Source organism: Cygnus atratus, chromosome 1, assembly GCF_013377495.2.
Source record: "Cygnus atratus isolate AKBS03 ecotype Queensland, Australia chromosome 1, CAtr_DNAZoo_HiC_assembly, whole genome shotgun sequence".
NCBI classification, from domain to species: Eukaryota; Metazoa; Chordata; class Aves; order Anseriformes; family Anatidae; genus Cygnus; species Cygnus atratus.
The window spans coordinates 206,637,603-206,658,945 of NC_066362.1; the positions used below are offsets into that span (position 1 = coordinate 206,637,603).

The following is a 21,343-nucleotide window of genomic DNA, read 5'->3' on the forward strand; positions in this document are numbered from 1 at the left end:
TCTATCCATCCCTCCAGTGCAAAAGCCAGCCATGTGTCTGAAGCAGTGCGCTGTTTGATTTATTAATAAACGGATTGGAAACTCCAGCAAGGAAATTAATCTCAGGCTGTACCTGTTCTGGGATGATGTTGGGGTGAAGGACAGGACCAGGAACTGTGTGCAGTTACTCTATACAGAAGCTTGGCCAGAATCCCAGAATAGGAGGCATGAATGTGAACATCTGTATTAAAGGCAGGAAGATATTATGCAAAAGCACTCTGGCTTCCAAGCCTTTCTGTTCCAGAACTTCTAGCAGCCTCTTCTTCTAAATTAGGATGAACAGCTGCGATGTATTTGGCAAGCTAACCTCTGCCCTCAATTTAGAAGCTTTTTACATCACAAAATAAAACACATACATTTTGAAAACCAAAGGGACTATTAAATCATCCAGCTTGACTTCTGTACAAGAAATGCCACTGAATGTCACCCCCTCACTTGAGCACTGAGCTACAGTTAAACATGGTTTCTAGGCGCACTTTCCAGAAAGAGATCCAATGGGTTTGGAGACTGAGAATCCTAAAGAGCAGTAGAGAAGGGAGAAACAGATCCAAGTAACCCACTTGTGCAAAGAATTGTTAGTCTGTTCAAGCAAAATCATGTCCATCGATGCAAATGAAGATGGTTGCACAGACTTTAAACTATCCCTTCAATACTTAAGGTCACAGAGGACATGTTATTCAACCCAAAATAAGGTGACCCACTCTCCAAAATATCAGGCCAAACACAATGTGGGATGATGCTGATTTGCAAACTAGCATCAACACCACTGAAAAGCACTCACAGCACCAGAACCTACAAGTTTATCCCCCATTGGATGCAATTCCCACTCATCATCTTTAGACGTGGCAAGATGGTCTTCATTTAGAGCTACATACATAACTTTGGAGGAGAGCTGCAGGTTCAACTGCCAAGAAATTTAATTTTCAGAAAAGTCAGCTTAAAAGAAAGCAGCACAATGGGATTTTTCAGCATGACCTTCCAAAAAAGTGCCAGGTTGGGGAAGTTTTCCAGGAAACCACAAGATTTTTCATCAGGAGGTTTCTTAGACCCAGATTACAACTTCTGGTCTAAGCCAGAGACCACTGAGACACGCCACTCCTTATGCTGGGCAAGAGGAAGAAAATCCAATTACTATTTGGGCATAGCGTTTGGAGTGGTTGGGTACACGTCTACCAGATGCTATCTGGGTTTACACTCATGGGCCACTTGGCAAGTCAGAAAAAAAGATTTCTTAGCTGCACGCTGCCCGGTGGGAGAGAAATTCATTCCCCTCTCTCCACTCTTCCCAGATGCTCATTTTCAGCATCTGTAGGAACTCAGTAGCTCCAAAACCTGCCCTCACTGCCAAGATTTCTGAGCTAAGCTTATTGCACAGCTCCATCCCTCACACCTTTACAGTTCTGCAGAAGGATGTGTTTTTTTCCCCCTACCATTTTTAGCCAAAAAACCTTTGCATATAAGAACCCACCACTTTCTGCAAAGGAGCAAGTGCTTAAAGGACAAGAGAGAACAGTGGTATAGCGCTCCTTTTTCCCTGTTCTACAAACATTTCTCACCCTTCAAAAGCAACTACCTATTTCACTGAAAATCTACTCTTTTCAAGTCTTTTATTTTCAATTCTGCATTACTCCAGTACCAAAAGGATGGGGTTGAAGGACTGTGCGCAACTTTTTGGGCAGAGGAATTAGCTGAAATAAAGAAACACTAGGCAGGTTCAGCTCTGTGAAGTCTGCAGCAAACATTTCAATCCCCAACACAAGCAGCTCTGTACTGAGCAGTGCAGAGCTTCCAAAATGCTTTTTTAACACAGACATCAAAGATGGGTTTCTCTCAAATGATGCAGGGCACACGGGCATCTCTCCCAGCCCAAGCCTCATCTCCTCCCTCCCTCCAAGTTCTCCCTTTTCACACCCCCAAGCATTTTGGAGCCCATCATCATGCTGAAGCCTTCCCATCCCAGTCTTGGCTAGGTGCTCCACCACATTCCCTTCCCACAGCAACAACCCATGCATGAGCTTGTGCCCCACCATCTGCACAGCAGCATCTCCCACCCATCCCAGCTGGCAAGGATTGGGCCCTCCATCACCATGTCTGCCCTCCTGCTGGTGAAGTACCCTCAAAGCCACACATCTCCATCTCCCTTGGACACCAACAGACCTCTCTAAGAAGAGCTGTAGGGGCAGGACACCATCATTTGGGGCCATATGTGCTCCAACCATGGCTTCACGGGAAGTTCAACCTCTTCAGCTCAATGATCTCTCCACTTCCTTGTTTCCCTTCCCCAAAGGCTGCTATCCATAGCCGCTTAAAACAGCAGCAAGAGCAGTGCCAAGTCCAAATTGTTCTTATAAATATCTAATCCACTGCTGAAAACAAAGAGAGGACCCCGGCAGGAGGCTGTTTGCAAAGCACATCTCACCAGCAATCCCCAGGGGAAGGCAGCCTTAGTTCCCATCGACGTTTTGGCACCATCACCCCTGGGAATCAGGGAAAGGCTTTGAGAGAGTAGACTTGGATCAGTAGACCAGTAAATTCAAACCCCAAAGTAAAAGTAAATCACTTGGGTTCAACTGATAGGCAGCAGGGACACCACGGTTCTCTCTGAATCAGGATAAGTGAAGTCTCCTCTGGAGAAGGACCCTGCTTTGTCACCATCCTTTGCTGGATCAGAGAGGGTTTCACACACCAAAACAGGCCAACCTTCCATGATTTTAATATCACCTCACTTCTAGCATTTGCTGTCATTATGGGAAAGGACAAAATATTCAAGTAAATAGCATGACACTGAATTAACCTGTGTTACAGCCACTACCACTGATAAAGCTTGCTTTCCATTGCTTCTTCTGAAAAAGGATGTTTTCCAGTTTAATTTAAAAAGCCAACCTCTAGCACTGGCAGCAACTACACTGCCAAGAAAAAAATATATTTGTTTTGGAAAGCAAGCAGAAAAATGACATCCTTTTTCCCCCTTTTAGAAAGCATTCGGTAAATATTTCACCTTCCTCCCTGCAAGTGCTGGAATTCCCCAGTCCCTCCGCAGGTGCTGTACTGGGAAAGTGAAGTATTTGCTCATGTAAAGAAAAATTGACAGAGCAAAGCAACGCATGCATTTAAGGGAATCAACACGCCATCCTTTGGCCTCTTCAGTTTCAACGATGAAGCCCAAGCCTGCTGAATTCCCACAGCCTGGTGGAAATGCTAAGGCATTAGCTCAATAACAAAACGGGAAGCGTGGTGGATTTCACCCAGCGTGATGCTTTTGCTGCTGCAACTGAGGGACATTCTCCCATACGTGGTGATGGGTTAAACCCCATGCTGGTTGAACATCCAAATCCTATCTCTAACTCAGCATCTTTTAAATCAATGAAGATTTTGCAAGAGTGGCTGCACACCACTGCCTCTAGACTGGAAGGACCTCTCCATCCCTGGCAAAACTCTAACTGCATAGCCACCAGCTCCTACTAGCAAAGCACGGGGTCAAAACTAAGGGACCACAACCCAAAGATTCCCCTTCCCCATCTTTTTCCACTCATCTCCCACCTGCCTCCCTCTCCCCTTTCTCCAGATGCAGCTCCAGCCCAGCACTGGCCGTTTACAGCCTGAAACGCATTTTGCAGATGCTCTGCAGTAAAAACCTTTGACACCTATAAAGCATTATAAATCACAGGGCATGTTAATCACCCAGTCTGAGCCCATAATCCAAACTCAGGCGCACAGTCAATGGGTTTTGCAGACTCCCTCCCACCGGCTTTCTGCCTACATGGGGAATAAGCCAGAGATTTAGCATTAGTCAAACATCCTCACTCTGACAGCATGAGGCTGCAACAGGCAGCAAGTCAAACCCTGCAGCTTTCCTGGGGCTTGGGATTTCTCATCGTTCAAACGAGCATTACGGAGTAGGAAACATCCTTCACAGGGAGCAAGCAGGAAGGAATTTAGAGAGGCCACAAGATCTGCAGTCAACGGTGACTTTTCATTGAAGAACAGCTCGGGGGGCGACCCAAATCCATTAAGGCTGGAAGTGCAGCTTTTTAATGGATTGCAGCCTGGACTTTTGGTCAAGTGATCATGAACACATCAGCTTTCTGGGCTTGTACACCCATGGTAGGATCTAGATATGATCAGCAATGGTCTTCTGCAGGCTCACCTGTCTAAAGCAGGCAATGGTTTCAGCATCAGCCTTGCCCTGTGGCAGGTTCATCCCAGCCTCAGACATCCAGGAGCTCTCTGAGGATGTAGGTCTCTGTGATAAGCAAGCTCCAGGTGGGTTAAGACCAGTTTCTGAGATCCACTTTGCCTCTAGGACATCTCTGCTCCATGCCAGTCTTAATGGGACTTCTGCCCAAACTAAGAGATGTCCTGCCATTTGAAGATTTCTACCCCTGATGAAGCTTTTAATGTGTTTCAGCATCTGAATCCCAAAAACATCAGAGAGCAAGAAAACACTTAAATAATCTCAACACTCCCAGGAGAACCACCTGCAACCCTAGGAGAGGTTTAGCATTTTTCCCTGACTCCTGGGCATCTCCCAGAGCTCAGGGAAAGATTTTTTGGGGGAGATACACCATAAAATCAGGTAGCACAATTCCTGCAAGGCAGCCACGACAAGAAACCTGAGGGAGTTCAGGAAAACCCACAAACTGATGAGGCCTCTAGACCCTGAAATGTAGGCAGGGTGATGTGTCTGCATGCAGCTGTGAGCATCTCAAACCCCGCCCCTCCCCAACCCTCTACCCTGCATCACCTCACAGCCTCCCTGTATAAAGAAGGACTCAAAAGGTAGATTTTAAAAGATGTTTAAGTGATGGGTAAAGCCCTGAGAACAGGGTAGTTTTTCTTCTGATTGCAAGCACTGGTTTAAAACTAAATAAACCAAATATTTAATCCAATAATTGGGTTTTCCTGCATTTAGCCCATCACTCCAACATAACCCCGTAAATCCAATCGTGGAGAACCAGCTCTGGATCACTGGTCACGTCCCACCGCAGAAGCCAGCATCTGATGCCTTAGAGCCTACCACAAAGTGAATAGCCTTCAAAGAGCATCTTTCATGGAAAGCTCCCATATCTTCAGGCCTACAGTCACAAACATTAACGAACTGAAATTGCATTGAAAAGGGAGAATTCACCTTTCCCCTTTTTCAGCAAAGCAAGCAATTTTTGTGGGCTAACCAGTGACCTTTGGCCATCGGGGGGATTAGCACCAAAGACCCAGCAAAGTCCCAGCTCCAAACCCTCCAGTCACACAGGTATATCACACCAGCGTGACTCAGATCATCTGTTCAAGTCATTTAACAACTCTTACCAACCGGGAATTACAAGAATATTTCACTCTGAAGTGAATTAATGCACGTATCACGGACACGGCACAGCAATCCATTATGTCGATGGATCGCAGCTCTGCATTCTTCTCACAGCTTCATCTTTTTCCAAAAGGGAAAAAAAAAAAGGCCACCAGAAGCCTGAGCTCAAAGATGCGTGATGTTTTTAAGCAGGCGGACCATCTTGAATCATTACCATTTTACTCGAAGGGAATAAATTTTAACAGCAAACACCCAATTTATTAGGAATGGTTTGATAACTAATTTATATCATCCTGCAGCTACACGAGCAGCACTAGATACTTTGAAGTTGGGGAGAGACATTGTAAGTCTATCTTCTTCCCCCCAAAATCTGCACATTTCAGAAACCTTACATTTATTTAACTAGAGGGTTAGGAGATGTGTACCATCAAAACACCGTATCGAGGACAGCAGTGGTGCAGCTTCTCCAACAACGCCGCTGATTTCTGACAAGCGTGTTCAGCTGACCCATGGGCTACAACAAACCCATTGCCTTTCCCTCACACACCATGCACCACAAGGCATCTGCACAATACATTTATTTAAATCATAAGGGGCGGCCTGCTTTCTAACCTCCGTTACGGCAGCTCTCTGCTTTTTCTTGCTAAATGAGCACTGCTGAGGTTAAAAGGATGCAGGGAGATGCATCTGGCTCCGGGCATTTCTGCTTTTCCCCATTGCTCTCTCACGTACCCCAGCAGCCCCCATTTCTTTGCTTTGACCACAACCAGCAGTCCCCATTTCTTTGCTTTGACCACAACAGGAGAACACATACCCATAAAGGAGGATGCTTTGATAGCTTGGCAGCAGCCAACGCGTGCCCTAATGCTACCTACAGCGTTTATAATGCACTAATTAGACCAGTGTTGTCACCCCCTGTAATGCAGCATCAGTTTCGTGAGCACAGACTGGGGTAGCTCTGCTCCTCCCCAGGCTTGTTCCTAAAGCGTTGCCTGGCCATATAATAACTGCCCTCTTCCATCACTTGTTGAGTGGTTGGAAGGGGTACAGGGATGCATCAGCTCACATATATTCTGCCCTTGGCATGTATATAACTGGTCAACAGACAATACAGAGCACTTTGGCATTTTCTAGACTTTAAAAAGAAAAAAAAAAAGCTAAGGAAAATGTGTGTTCAGCAAGCCTGTACTGCAGTATCCCAGCTGGGACACACTGCATTAGGAGGATGTAGATGCATCGAGATTTTCCTCCAAGTACCAAAATCCGGATGACTGTCATGGAAACACCAGCACAGTCAAACATCCAAGGAGGAATTCAGAGAAAAATCTTGATGGAAATGATATGGGCGAACACATCTCAAATGAAACCAGAGTGCCTGAAGTCGTTTTTCTTGCTGTTTTGGCACCAGCCACAGCTTGCAAGTCTCCAATCAGCTTTCCCAGCACAGAGCACAAAACTTCCTCCTATCCCTTCCATCAGCTGACCCTGGAAACCCACATCAAACTCCAGCCCCTCTCTCCAGAAGCTCACGCCAGCAACGAGTCAGAAATCAGGGTCCTCACAACCAACTGTGAGCCTTTAATTCCTTTCTGCAGTGCTTACCCTCCAGAGCTCCCAGGCATCGATGCTACCTGCTCTCAGCCTTTCTTCTTCCCAAGCTGAGCACAGCAAGCTCGAAGTCATCGCTTTTTGAGTACTTTCTAGCAAAGGCTTGGCTAAACCCTCTGGTAATATGCAATGGATTTCCTGGGAAGCACAAGCTGCCTACTTCTGTCTGGAAACCATAGACAAGGGGTGTGGGGGGCAGAGTACAAGAGTCATCTCCACTGGCTACTGCTGGAGTAAAGACAGAAAATGGAGATTTTTTGAATATCAGAAAAATACGAAGCCCCCTTTTGTCCCAGCTCATCTGGGAATATTTATTTTAAAGGGTTTGGAAAATCACTTTTATCCGTATACCTTTTCCTCACTTTTCTTTCTTCCCCAGTCCCGCCTCAACTTCCCAAAGCCTCCTTTTCCTGCACAGAGAGCATATGGCCACCAGTCCTTGGATCTGCTGGTCTGCACATACTACATGCACACCAACAATCGGGCCCTGTTTTAAGCTGTTAATTCAAGGTTGCTTTTCACTACCACCCACGATGAAAACTTGGGGTGAGATAGAGGTCCATCCCTATAATCTTCTTTTAGTTTGATATTCTGTGTTTTTGGAGATTCACTGCCTACTTTGGGACTTTCTGGTGCATCTTCAGTGGGCAAGCAACCTACTCAGTAATGCTGAACTCAGTAATGCTGAGTTCACCTTCCCAAATCACATTTTAAGGCAACACCACGTGTGCAGTGGCTTCAAGAAGGACAGAAGCAGCAGCATCTGCTACACCCCCCTGAAAAGGCACGAGAGCAAGCAGGAGAGAGGGAGGAATAATGGGCTCCAGCAATGTAATTATTCACCCAGATAATTAGTACAATGCATAAAGAAAAAACAGTTGGAGGGAGCACATCTGGCAGCTATAACGAGGAAATGCCACAATCCGAATAAAACCCTGGAGGCCCATAACGTTGGAAAAGTCACAAGGCACCTTTGTGTATCCGAGGGGGGCTGGTCTGGCTGTTTATCGCAGGGAGCTTGTGCATGGATCACTTCAAAGTTTCTGAATAAAGCAGCAACGACAAAGTATTAGAAATTTTCAAACCGTTGCTCTAAGAGCTACTCAATCACCTCTAAAAACATCAGCCTTGCCCATGGGCCACTTGTAACATTACACAGAGCATGAAGCCACAGGCAGCCAAGTTATAGCCACAGCAAACGCAACCCTGACCCACCAAGCTGCCTGCAGTTCCTGAGGCATTGCAGATCCTGTGCCCAGCTTCTCCCCCCTAAACCAACAGGCAAAACCCAGCGCCACCAGGAAGCCCCTAAGCACGTTCATGGGAACTGGTGAGATTTCAGAAGTGTCCAGGTCAGCGTGACTCCTGGGATTCAAAACTCATCCATTCTGGCCACCATGAAGTCATCACAGACCAGCTTTGACTCCTGTGCTTCAGTTTACCCCGTTACAGAAAAAAGCAAGCTTGTAGAAGGGCTTATGATGCTTCACGCTGCAAGATAAATGTGGGAGGGCTAAAGGCTTTGGTATTCCATCTGAAGATTGGCAATTCCAGTCATTAACACTGGGCCATGGGGTGGAGGACAAGACCAGAAGGGTGCTGTGCAAGAACTGGCCATGTTGGGAAATTCTCCCTTCCCTCCCACTTGGACGTGCCCATCTGCTGCAGAGGCCTCAGGTCAGGGAGCTCGAGGCACTCAAAGCCCTATTAAATTTTTATTGCACTAAATCAGAGCAGCCGCAGGTGTTCCTAACCCTTCTCAGTATTTTGCCCAGCACAGGTACAAAAGCCTGCTTGTTGAGAGGGACAGGGGATGGAGTGACACTCCCGACCCAAGGTGTTTCCAAAGAATCTCTAATATCATAACCTGACAGCTCCTGAGCTCCACGGACCGTGAAGCATCTGCTGCTGGGCGTAGAGGAGCTGAAGCATGCCAAGGCATTGCTCAGGACTTGACAGCTCCTCACTGATGGGAGCAGCATGCCTACAAAGCAGCAGCGATGAGGAAACGTCTCTGCCGCTGCAATTACTGAATGTTGCTGTCAGGAGAGGATGGAGGCAGAAAGGGAAACGTTGCAGCAGACACTGCAAAGCCATGTTAAATAACTTGTTTCTGTGCTACATTGAAAGATGAGAGGTTGTGTTGTTTTGTGATAGATTCTGAACAAGTCATGTTTTTAGGACAACAAAAACCTTACTGTTATGCCCAAAAATCCAACCTTAAGGGCCCCATGTTTCATCGACGATCAGCCCTGACTGCCCCGAAGGCTTGCAAAGAAATCCACTCCTGCACTTGGATTTGCACCTCATTAGCTCCAGTTTCACCATCTTTCCAGGTTCTTAATAAGAATGCGGTTTATTAGACACTCAGGTTAACACCTCTAGGATTTGGGCATTCAGAAAGCAAATTTCTGCGTGTATGGGATTTCATCACTAACACTACACTTCTCACCCGCAACATCCCAGGGGTGTTCACAAGGGTAACAGGAGGTAAAAAAAAAAAAAAGATGGTACGAGTCCCATGAAGGGCACCATTCACACAGTAGATGAAGAGACCTCCATTTATATATGTTGTAGATGACACTGAAGAACAGAAATCACAGAAATCCTGCAATTTCAGTCATCTGGGATCCAAAGCTGCCAATTTGGGTTTCAGCTCAGGTGATAGCCCTTCCTTCTGTATGCAATCAAACCAGACACCTAGCCTTGCCTGTTCTTGGCAGTTTTAGGGAGGAAAAAGATGGCATATGCACAAAAACCAGGACAAGATGGAAAGTTTCAGTGGGAATGGGGGAGACCAGAAGAGATCCCAGTTACATTTTGTTCACCTCCACTTGTATCTCAGAAGGGTTGATGGCTGGGAAGCATGGTTATCAATCAAACCTGTCACCAAGCAGAAGAGCTCTTCGCAAATAGCTATATTATTTTATCCCCTTTGACAGCGAATTAAATAGGACTGCAAAACTCTCACGACTTCAATATTTAGTAACCACTAAAAACAGCCAGCCAATGAACATAGCTACTTCTCGTTGCTGGATAGAATAAAAATTATCATTGCCATTTTCTTCTGCAGAACATCTCTTCCCCCAGTCCTGCCCAGGATGATTTCCCAGGTGTGATATTTGCTGTCTACAAACAACATGGCTTTGGAATCAATTAAAAAAGAACAAAACCAGCTGATAAATCTAACTTCATGTTTATATAACGCAACCCATCAATATCTCCCATGTGGATACTGATCCTGCAAGAGCTCTGGATGGATTTTAAAAGATGCTGCAGCCGGCTCTGGACTCTTCCTTGGAAGCAAGAGCTGTTCTGGTGGTGTAATACCCAGCAGCAGGTCATTTCAGGTGAAGTACACAAGCTGCGCATGGAGCATTCTGTTTATACACAGCAATTAGCCGTGCCGCTCTCTGTGTGTTTAATTGCTGGCAATCCATCAACAGGATCGTGTTGTCCGGGAGCTACCTTGGAAGTTGCCATCTGAACTTTGGACCTTTTAAAGCACGCCTGGCAACTAACAAACCAAAGCTTATTTATCCACATTTTCTGTGTTCAGGGAGATAGAGCCCTGTTAAGAAGATGCGCTGATTTCCTAAGGACGTCCTTGGTTGAATAACCATTGAACAAGCTGTAGTTAGAGCAGAAATTGCTCCCTCACACCAGCTACAGAGATTATCATGGTCTGAACTTCAGTAAGATGGCTTTGTTTTACATGTCTTTCACTAAAAAAGAAAAAAAAAGATCTTGCCAGTAAAGCTGAAGCCACACAATAAAAAGGAATTTTGCAGCTGTTTAAACTCAATTTAAAAAGGAGACCAAGTGTGCAGGTTGCTTTCAGCCCCCCTCCTGCGCTCTCAAAAGGAGAGATGAAGAGTGCAGGGATGGGATCAGCAAAGCTGAGGCACATTCTTCCCTCTGAGGGCGCTGAGGCCCTGGCCCAGGCTGCCCAGAGGAGCTGGGGGTGCCGCAGCCCTGGCAGTGCCCAAGGCCAGGCTGGGTGGGGCTGGGGGCAGCCTGAGCGATCCTTAGGGCCCCTTCCAACCGAAGCCATTCTAGGAAGGCAAGAGATAATCACAATTCTAGCATGCAGTCTCCCAAAACAAACTTAGAATTCAAGCTTACAATTAAAGTCCTCATTTTCATGCAAATTTGTGTTTCATAGGAAGCCTGAACTGCATAAAATTGGAGGAAGAGGAGCAGAATCATTAAAACTCTGGCTGCTGAGCAGCAGCACAATTCAGAAAACAAGTGCTCGTGATCATCAGATTTCAAGGATGCTCTTTGCAAGACTGGGACATAGCCCACTGTTAAACGAAAGCTTTTCATTCTAGAAAACTTGATCTTTTGAATAGAAACAATGTAGGGTACATCATGGCCATCTAAGATAAATTGCTCTCTAACTATCAGAAAGCAAAGCATATATACAAAATGTATAGATGTAACATATACACACACACACCTTATTTTTCCCTTTCCAGGTAGCTCTAGATTTTTTGCAAGACTTAAGACCTCCCAAGCATGGAATGCTTTTTTTTTTAATATATATAATAGAAACCACACTTACAAAGGTTTATTACACCGCAATTGGCTCTACCCTTGGTTTGCAGTGGCAGAGTTACTATAGGGATGGATACAGGGTAACAGAATAGCTATTGTCATCAATATGCCACTGCCTTTGTGCAAAGCAAATAGGCACTTAAGTTATGGTATGATATTTTCCTAGCTAATCTCTTGCAGATACACTCAAAAACTGTGTCAGTATTCACACACGTGCAAATAGACCACTCCAGAGGACAACCAGCTTTCATTTGCACATTTTTTACCCTCACCCCATAGTGCTACAATCGCTTATCTCAGCACCTGGCTACCTGAAAGGCAGTTTATTGACAGCAAGACGGGGACAGATTCTTCACACCTTGGTTTTCCGTAGTCAGCAGCTAATTTTAGACTAGACCTTCTTCTCTTACTCACACAAAAGATAAGTTTCCTTCATTTGTGCCTTTGAAGTGGAAGTTGAGACCCCCATGCAGGCTTAAAACAGGCTCAGAGACCAGACGTATTTTTATGCATAGCCAAGTACATTTAAACACAGCAAATTCTTTTCCAGCACCAGAAAAACAACTGAATTTCCAAGTAGCATTGGAAAGCTGCCACTGATATTTTCTGGTAAAAGAAAATCAGTGCAATTGGAGCCAGATTTCAATGAAAAGTTATGTCAATGGCAGTTTTTCCTATGGATTTTTAGCTCAGAAACATGATGTTCTGGTTCATAAGACATAAGGAACAAAGCATTTTGAGTATTTGAATTAGTACATGCATGCATGCCAAGACATTACATCCCACTGTTTTCCTGACCAAGTCTTCGAAACCCAAGTACACCCTCCGCTGCGGATGTGCCCGGGTATTTGCTCAAAGGAAACTTCTGCTGGCTCAGAAAAACAGTCACTGAGAATAAGCTGGCCAGACAGAGAGGAGGGAAAACAGCACAAACACTTCCACTCTGGAAAAGGAAATTTGTTTTACACTGCACAAACATAAGCCATGACTTTTCAATTCACACGGGAGCTCCCAGCCAAGCTGCACCACCAACAATTGATGCAATTTAGAACCAGGACGACTCTGGCATGGGATCTGCTGCCCAGAAGTGTTTTCTCCTTAACAGTCTCTTTTCCAGAGAGGCAATCCATAGCCTGAAAGATTCTTGGTTATAGACTTAAAAGTGAAACAGCTAACTGTCACCAGAGCAAGACTGAGCCCTCAGAAAGCAATCAAAGTGTCTCCTGGGAGCACTGCCAGAACAAGTGAGATTTAAGTTTTGCTTTGTGATTTTTTTTTCTTTTTCTTTAAGTAATAAACACACAAAAGACAACACAAGCACAGAAGAGCAGTAATTTCATCTTTTGGGTAATAGCTGCTGTACGTGCAACAGCCTTGAAGCTTTGACAGCAGTTTTTCCATCCTCCCTCCTGCAAACACAGCAGGTGTCCTAGGGACCCATCTTCCAGCCCCAAATGACACACGAGTCTGGCCCCAGCTGCCTGGATTCCCTCTGCCAGAGGGAATATAAGCTGCATTTGTGCAGGGGAGGGAACAGTCACTTCTAACAGCTCCTCTGTTCATCCCCAGCTGGTTCTCACCTCCTGCTGCCTTTACCTACCTACAAAGGTATTTCCACACATACAAAGAAATGCAGGTTTCACATATTTGGCCGAAGATGGAGCAAACACCAAAAACGATGGAGGAGCAAGGAGAAAACAGAACTCTCCCCAGCACCAAAAGGGAAAATAAGGACAGATTTAGTCAGACCCATACCACTCAACCCCACTGAGCACCAAGACCAACTACCCATGCCCATCTCCTATATCACCCACAGGCTGAGGACTTGTCCCAGATGCAATCTATTAAAAAAAAAAAAAAAAAAAAAACAAGCACCCAGCACTTTCAGCCAGCATCTCCCTTGCATTCAAAGCTCCTGGGCTGGGTTTTCACGGTCCACTACCCACCTTGGTGGTGTCATCATGCGAGCGCTGGTACCGTTTCCAGCGGCAGCCGTAGATCCCCGTCAGACACGACAAGCATAGCTGCGGCTCGTAGTACTGCAGCGGCTGGTGTTTAACCATGCTCCTTCCAGCCCCTCAGGAGCGAGGTATCAGAAACCCATCAGGTCCTGGGAGCGCCCTTCAGCAAGAGGAAAAAAAAAAAAAAGAGAGGGGGGAAGGAAATTAGAGGTGCCAAGTGATGTTTTAATACTTTAACAAGCAATTTAATAATTAACCATGTCCTCTGGCTATTGAGAGAAGAAATGATAATCAGATATTCCCAGCCCTGCCAACGTCTCCAGCTTGTTACTCAACAAGACTGAGAAGTTTAATTAGTCTGCAAGTTTTATTTCCTCGCACTGTTTCTCCCACACCACTGAAGAACACCACATTCATAGGAGTTATCGGTGAGAGAAGCCACAGAAGGACAAGAGCGAGAGACAGACTACTTGCTGCCCAGATGATTAGATTCATAGAAATGATTGAAATGTAAAGAACCATACCCTCCACAAGCACAACCTCAAAACTGATTCAGAGACCTCTGCAAAGTTGAAACCCTGCCAAGCTAAATCAGTTTACGGCGAGCATCCTACAGAGGCTGCAAAAAGGTCCCAGGCAAGGAGCTAACACTTCCGTGCAGGCTGCAAAGAGGCAGATATTAACCCCCTACCTTTACAGCAAACACTCGCAAGGATGCAGAGCTGGGAGCAGCCTTCCCCCAGCACAGTTCCCTCTCTACCAAGCAGCACCCACTCCCAAAGGACTGGCCTGACTCCAATTCTCTGTTTGCCACGCGTGGGAACACCGCTGTTTCAAGGGAAAGTACTTCGCTCTATCGATTACATGCTCCGTGCGTCACATGGCTTTTCTTTTTTTTTTTTCCATTATTACATATTTAGAAGCTTTGCTTTTATCTCCATTGAGATTCATATCAAGAACAGACCGAGTCACTGTACATTCTTACTAATTCATAGAGTAAGCGTTCGGGGATGGGAACCTCAGAGCAAACGTTCGCCAGTCTCGTGGCATCACGTTGGCCTTTCGGCTGTACTCGCTCCCACCAGGGGTTTTCCAGTTTCCTCGTGCACAAGTGCACACCCACAGCCCCACACGCTGCTGTCGCCTGGATAATCAGTGCTGTTTGAGTGATGCTCAAGAATCATTGAGCTTGCAAAGCGTTTTGCTACCTTTCCAGATTGCACGCAGTATGTGGGCAGTAAGCAAATTGCACTTTCTATAGGGTAACCACTTCGTGGCCTTACCTGCAGGATCCCCAGTGCTCAGGTCTTGCAAAAAGCTGCTACAGCTATGAGCGGCAACATCCTCCCTGGCGCCAAAGCACGACATGGCTTGAAGAGGTATCCCAACCATCTAAAAACCTTTCATTGCCATGTCCTACAGAGGAAAGCCTTAAAGAACGAGGCTCACCCCCTACTTTTCATTTCAGCCAGTGCCCAGGAGATGCTGCAAGTGTTGCAAACACTGTGGCAGGCTCTAGAAATTTCAACAAGGGTACAGACAGCTCAGCCCCTCCAGCTTCTGTCTGTTGTGCCCATTGATACTCCAGGCTTCACGCTGACAGCCTGGGGGGACAGCCCTGTCCTGGCTTTCCCTAGCCAGGGCTCAGCACCCTGCAGGCAGATGGATGTTGCTGGTTGGTTGCTGCCTACCAGCCCATTAATGTGGTGCCTCCAGGGTTCAGAACCTGAGCTCCTCTGCCCTTCTCCTTCCATCAAAATTTTGTCCTTCCATCCATTTTGCCCTTTCAGGAAACCTCTCTTTAGGGCTCTCAGCACCGCTCGGGGCATTGACCCATGCAGAGGACGTGAGACGTGCAGAACTTGCTGGCTGCACATCGGGTGGTAGCTGACCTAGATCCCAACATGTTTTTATTCATCCCCTCGGGGTGGACACAGCATGGAGGCACAAGCACATCCAGTCTGAAACCAGAGCTATTTCCTGATCGCATCGCCTCTGCTCTCACTCATCTGCCCCAAGCTCTGTGCCCCCACAACCCCATGGCCTCGTGCCCGCCTCCCCACCTGCACTTCGTCTTTTCCCATGCTATTTATAAAACCCAGCATTAGTCACTGCACAAGTTGCCTCTTCCCTTCACTCCCTCAGCTGTTGTCTGCTTTAGTGTGTCCCTACAAGAGCTTCCCAGGCTGCCTTCCCCACACACCAGCAGCACACCGCAGGCTGAAACAACTGCCAGCTGGAATAGGACATGAAGACATGAGAAGTTCAATGCTATTTGAGAGACTTTGACAAGGCCACGATGTCTGCCCTGAAGATCCTGAACAGCAAGCGATGTCAAGACGCAGGACACAAGCAGGATTTAAAAATCATGCTCAGTCTAACAACCCCACCACCAAGCCACATATCAGTGTCCTGAAGACCACAGTTGTTATGAGAAAGCCTTCATGAACTAACCTCAAAAAGACAGCATCTCTCCCAATTTCCACCTCTTACCTTATTTAGTTATGAGGTCAAATAGACCCTCTCCATCTTCAAGAGCTTTGACCAGGTGTTTTAGTTGCTGACTTACAGGAATCACACTGCAAACTCAAACAGGAGTGCTACGCTTGAGCATTTCATCACTGCACTCTTCTGGGAAGCCACTAGCTCTTGTCCAGCCCAGACACCTGGAGAAGTGGTGCCATACAGCAGAGTGCCAAAGCTGGCAAGGCTGACTTTTCAAACAAAAACCCAGTTCATCCAAAGTGCCAGGAGGCTGTGAAGAGAGAATGCCCTTCAGCAGTAATAAAACCCATATGCTGTGCAAGTCTTGGATCCACAAGTCCTTTAGGGAAGTTGAAGCTAGAGCATTTATCACTAAGTCCCTACATGAAGCTTCATCCGCTTTATAATTCAAAGTTTCACAGATGAGAGACTTAGTCAGCATCATTATAGCATGATGTACCTGGGGTTTCCAGAGACAAGAGTTGCATCCATCCATACATCCTTGTGTACCAAAAGAGATCACAATCTAAATGGATGGCAACACGGGAAAAAAAAAAGAGGATAGGAAGCAAGAGAAGATGACAGTCAGTGCTGCTGTTTGACAGTGGTGGTCCACAGACGCTCAAAGAGTAAAACAAGGCAAGGGACTACTCGTAAGCTTCCAGAAGTCTTCTAGGACAGGTCTGAGACACAGACTGCGTATTCAACCTCTCCCAAAATAATAATAAAAGAATAACTACATAGAAGTCTATCTGGAAATGCAACTTGGAACCAGGACTCTCACAAATACAGGGGAGGGAGAAGCATGAGAAGCTTTCATAAAGCTTCAGTCCAACGTTTTCAGGTACACAAAGAAATTTCATCTCAGGGCTATCACAAGGATCCCTGAATCAACCAGTTCAAGATCCACACACCTCCTCGTGATGGCTTATCCAGCAAAGCCATCAGTTAAAGGCATGAGCTTTCACCGTGGTAAGCTGCACATCCACAGCTGGAGGCACCAGAGCCTTTTCAAATAGCATTGCATTGCTTTAATAAGGTACAAGTGCACTTCACAAGTGGAGAGGGACCAGCAATTGACCCTTCTTCCTAAAGAAAAACCCTTACCAGCAGCCAGGGGAGATGCAAACAGTTCAAGTTTACTGTCCAGTTCTGAAGAGCATCCAGCAGCCTCCCACAGCAGCATCTAAGCCAACATCTCCCAGACTCCTGGTGCCAGTTCAGGAGGGTTTGGGTGCTTTCAGTGTAAAAGGGCCACCAAAAAGCACATCTGTCAATCAATACCATCACCAGAAGGCGCCTCTGGAAGGTTTTAAAAAATTCGCAAGGCAAAATACAGCTGAGAAGGCTCCATAGCCCACCGAGTGAAGCTCTTGCCCTCATCCTCTTGCTGAACCACCACGGGGGCACACACTATGGGAGCCCAGAGATTTGGGCTGCAGCAGCTTCTCCATCCATTTCAGGCTGCCCTCCATAAGAGAAGTCAGAAGCCCAAAGAAGAAATCCAACATGAGTTTAGAAAAAGCCATTCCTAAACAGAGCAACATGAGCACCTTTGCCTTGAACTACACAAGGCACAGCCTACAAGCCTAAAACCATCCCCTCTTCTCCATCAGTGTCATTAGGAGATGCACAGAAGCCCCCAGCAGAAAGGAGAACACACAGCACAGCACCCATCCTCCCCACCACACTTACACAGACCAGGAGGTACGGGAAGAGACTGAAGCACAGCAAGAACGATGCTGCTGCTCAAGACAAACCACGGATAAAGTTGCCACACTGATACCAGAGCTCCTTGCTTGGCTGAGATCATGGACTGCATACTTACTTCTGCCTCCAGAAACAGATTTAATGGAGAAAAGCAGAAAGTCCGTACCTTACAATCAGTGTTCCCATGACATCTACAGCTTTGAGGTGGAGAAAGCAGGCTATGAATGATTCAAACCTCTGCTGGTTAGCATTACATACAGAAATGAAAACAGGAAGCAAAACAACATACATTAATTATTCAAATCCAGCAACACACACCAGGAGGAAAAAATAAAATAAGAAGCAAACCCACATAACCCATCCTCCTTGATTTTAAAGATGCATCAGCTGCCAATAGCTACTAACATCTTAGGTCTGAATAAGCAGATTCGGCAGCCGGCTTGCCCCAAAAGGGGGAGCAGGGAAGAATCCATCTGCAAATACAGTAGGAGCATTTTCTGAAGGCTCCGGGATGCCTAATTAGCACACACTGCATTCCTGAGGTCCTGGGCTGTAGGTATCCGTTACAGCCTGCGACACATTATTCCTTTCCAAACAGCTTTGGAACAAAAAAAAAGGCAAGAGAATCCAAGTTGCAAATTTAAAAGGGAAGCTCTCTGAGGAGATTTGGCCTAAAAATTTGGATATTTTTTTTTCCTGTACGAGTTAACTCCTCCATTGCTGTAGCCTTACAAGCCTGGAGTTGGGGGAGAACAGAGCAAGCAGGACCAATCATTAAACCATCTCAACGTAATCATTTTAGCAAAGGGAAGAGCAACAGCACAAATCCTTCAGTGCAGTGAGTAAATAATGTGAATGAAGCCATGGAGCATCGGGTTTAGTAGGACCTAACCCTCTCGCAAGGCTTGGTACAGCCCAAGCCCTCCCCTGTAATCCCTCTCCACTTTTTATTTAATCAACCCAGTTTCACCCAGGTCAGGCTGATCTCATCCAGCACCTTGGGACAAATCTTTTAATAGCCCACAGACCAGCAGCTTACTGCACATCCAGCAACATTATTGGCATTACTATTCTGAACGCCCACGTGGTTTGGCCAGGATGGTTTGGGGGAAGAGCTGAGAGCAAGGGACTCCTGCCTGCCTTACCTCGACCTCCTACTTCCAGCCTTCCCCCAAATCCCCTAGGCTGGTACAGTGCAGTGTGTGACTTCTTGCTTGAGCCTGCCAAGAACTCTGAAATTGCCTCAGCACAGCCAAGAAAGAACAAAAACAGAGCTGAGGATGTTCTGATGGAAACTCATGAATCCTGAAGTCTAGGGAGAAGCTAGAGTATGAAAACCCAAGCAGTTAGGGAGAGGAGGACCATTGCGGTCTTCCACATCCCCACCCATCAAGACGTGGCTGGAAAGACCTAGCAAGTGGAAAACAGTCTCTGTGGGGTTTGAAGAGAAGGATTCTGTAGTTTCAGAGAGGCAGGTTTGTTGGGAGAGTGATGGGGACAGAAATGTCATGGTCACCACAGCCTCAATGTGCTTCTCCCACACCCAGCAATGCCCAAGGCCAGCACACCATTGGGATGAGCAAAACCAGAGCAGGCCCCAAGCACATGAAGTGCAATCTCCCAAAAATCAGGCCTGAGCAAAAGTTTCCCCGCTTGCGGTTGAAATAAACGCCGAAAACGCAGGCTCCATTAGTGCCTGAGATATTTTCTTAACCAACCCATTTTGAAAGGGCTTTGGCAGATTCTGCCGCTTTCCACATTAAAAGTGTTTTTCCTCTCGTTGGTGACTCATGGGATCACTGTTTAATCAAGAATCTCTGTCAAATTTCAACATCTCCATCTCTTATTAAAACTTCTATCAAGCTAGTTATGCTTAAGACCTTGTTAAGCAAGTAATTACCTATACCAAACACATGAGAACATTGCTGATAACCAATTATCCTTATTGATATTCTTGTAAGCCTTCAGATCAATTGTTTCCCTAATTACACTGGAAAATCCCGATTTTCTTAAAATACTTTCCAAATAAAAGAAGTTAATCTCTTCAAGAGCGAGCCCTCCAGTTCTACATGCAAAAGAAATCCTTTTTGCCCAGCCAGAACTGAAATGGTTTAAAGCTTTTAAAGAAACTGATCTAAATCCTTGTGACTTTCACGGTTTTCATAGCAATCTTTTCTTTAACATGCTGAGCTCATCCAAAACAAAGTAATGCAATTTCATTTTCCCCAGCTTGGAAGACAGGAATGGAAGAAAGACAATATCCCCATCTGGTTAATAATAGAAAGCTCCTACAGAAGGGACGTTAGCTACGGCCGTTCCCACAAGATGAAATCTATATGCACGTGCTGAGCAGTACTTTCCACATTTTCTTGGCTCAGGCCCAGAACATCTCAGCTCGCAAGACCAAGATTTAATTTCAAGGCAGGAACAGCAAGAGAAGACCTCAAAGCCATGAGCAGCTTCAATCACCGAGATGCTGCCTCTTGGTGGTGGAGGGTGCCCAAGGAGCAGCTGCGGTGACCCCTCAATTCCTGAAGCCCTCTTGATGAGCCAGTGGGGTTTTCCTTTCCAACACATTGTTATTCCCTGCTCTGGAAATCAGGTTAGGTTAGAGGTCTCCCACCTTTTTTTCCCCAGGGGTAAAGCACCCAATTTTATCTGGGCAACACAGAAGAGTCCCAGCACAAGGAGAAGCATCAGATGTGTTGAAGTGCCTGTCGCCACCGAGATCTTTCCCTGGCAAATAAACAATTAAAAAAAAAAAAAAAAGGATAATCTGAAGCCATTCATTGCTGCATATGTGCCACACGCAACTGCTCCAGTGACAAAAAATATGGAGGGGAAAATAAAAGTTAAGAAGAGGCCTACAGGGCTTGATTTATCAGAGAACTCTTACCCTTATGAAGCGGAACAGTGCTGTTTCCCTGATGCCTGGTGATGCCAAAAACCCTATGACTACATCCTAGCCTAGGCAGACACCCTGCAGAGCCACTTTGATTCACAAAGCGTTGAGTGATGACCCAAATAGGCAGGAGCTGGCTGACGTGTAGCCCCTATGGGTCTGACCTGTTGTTTATTGTTCTTATATTTTTTTTTAAGAATTAACACTTTGAAACTAGGGCAGCTTGTAGTTCAGGGGTTGCACACTTCCAGTTAATGAGAATTCAGACTTCAAAAGATAAACACTTCAAAGGAATTACAAAAGAAGAACTTTTACTTTAATCTCACTAAATAAATAAGCACGGCACATGCTAACGCCCTCTGCAATCTAGCTTCTTAACATTTTCCACAAACTAAGGGCACATTGGGTGCCTAGCATTTTAAAGGACTTGAAGAAGCGGAACAGGACACCGGAAAAACCTGTACAAACTTCTTACAGAGCAATAACCAGATGGCATCTCTGCTTTCTGCATGAGCTTGAGCCTTTACAACAAAACCCTGCAGGCCAAGACACTAGCGTAGCTCTGAAAGCCCAACACCTGCTACAGTCAAAGCCGTCAAGCAGACTCAGTTGTCTCCCCTCTTCCAAAGTTCAAGAGCAAACAGCACCAGTTTCATAGAGTCCTGCCCTAATCCTGCCAGATTATGGCTCTGCAATAATCCCAAACACCAGCTACGATGTCTAAAACCAAAAACCTACTCCTTTGTCTTGGTCCACAAGGAATGGACAAAGCACAAA

General features: G+C 45.9%; 1 protein-coding gene across 5 annotated transcripts in view; it reads right to left on the reverse strand.

Annotated features, from left to right (window-relative positions):
* The window catches only part of GDPD5 (glycerophosphodiester phosphodiesterase domain containing 5), a 160,914-nt gene that overhangs the window by 88,375 nt on the left and 51,196 nt on the right, over window positions 1-21,343 (reverse strand). For all 5 annotated transcript variants that reach the window (XM_035560465.2, XM_035560469.2, XM_035560467.2 and 2 more), the window contains one exon: window positions 13,456-13,630. In XM_035560465.2, coding sequence (XP_035416358.1) covers window positions 13,456-13,572 — 117 coding nt within the window. In that variant the 5' untranslated portion in view covers window positions 13,573-13,630. The remainder of the gene's footprint in view (window positions 1-13,455; window positions 13,631-21,343) is intronic.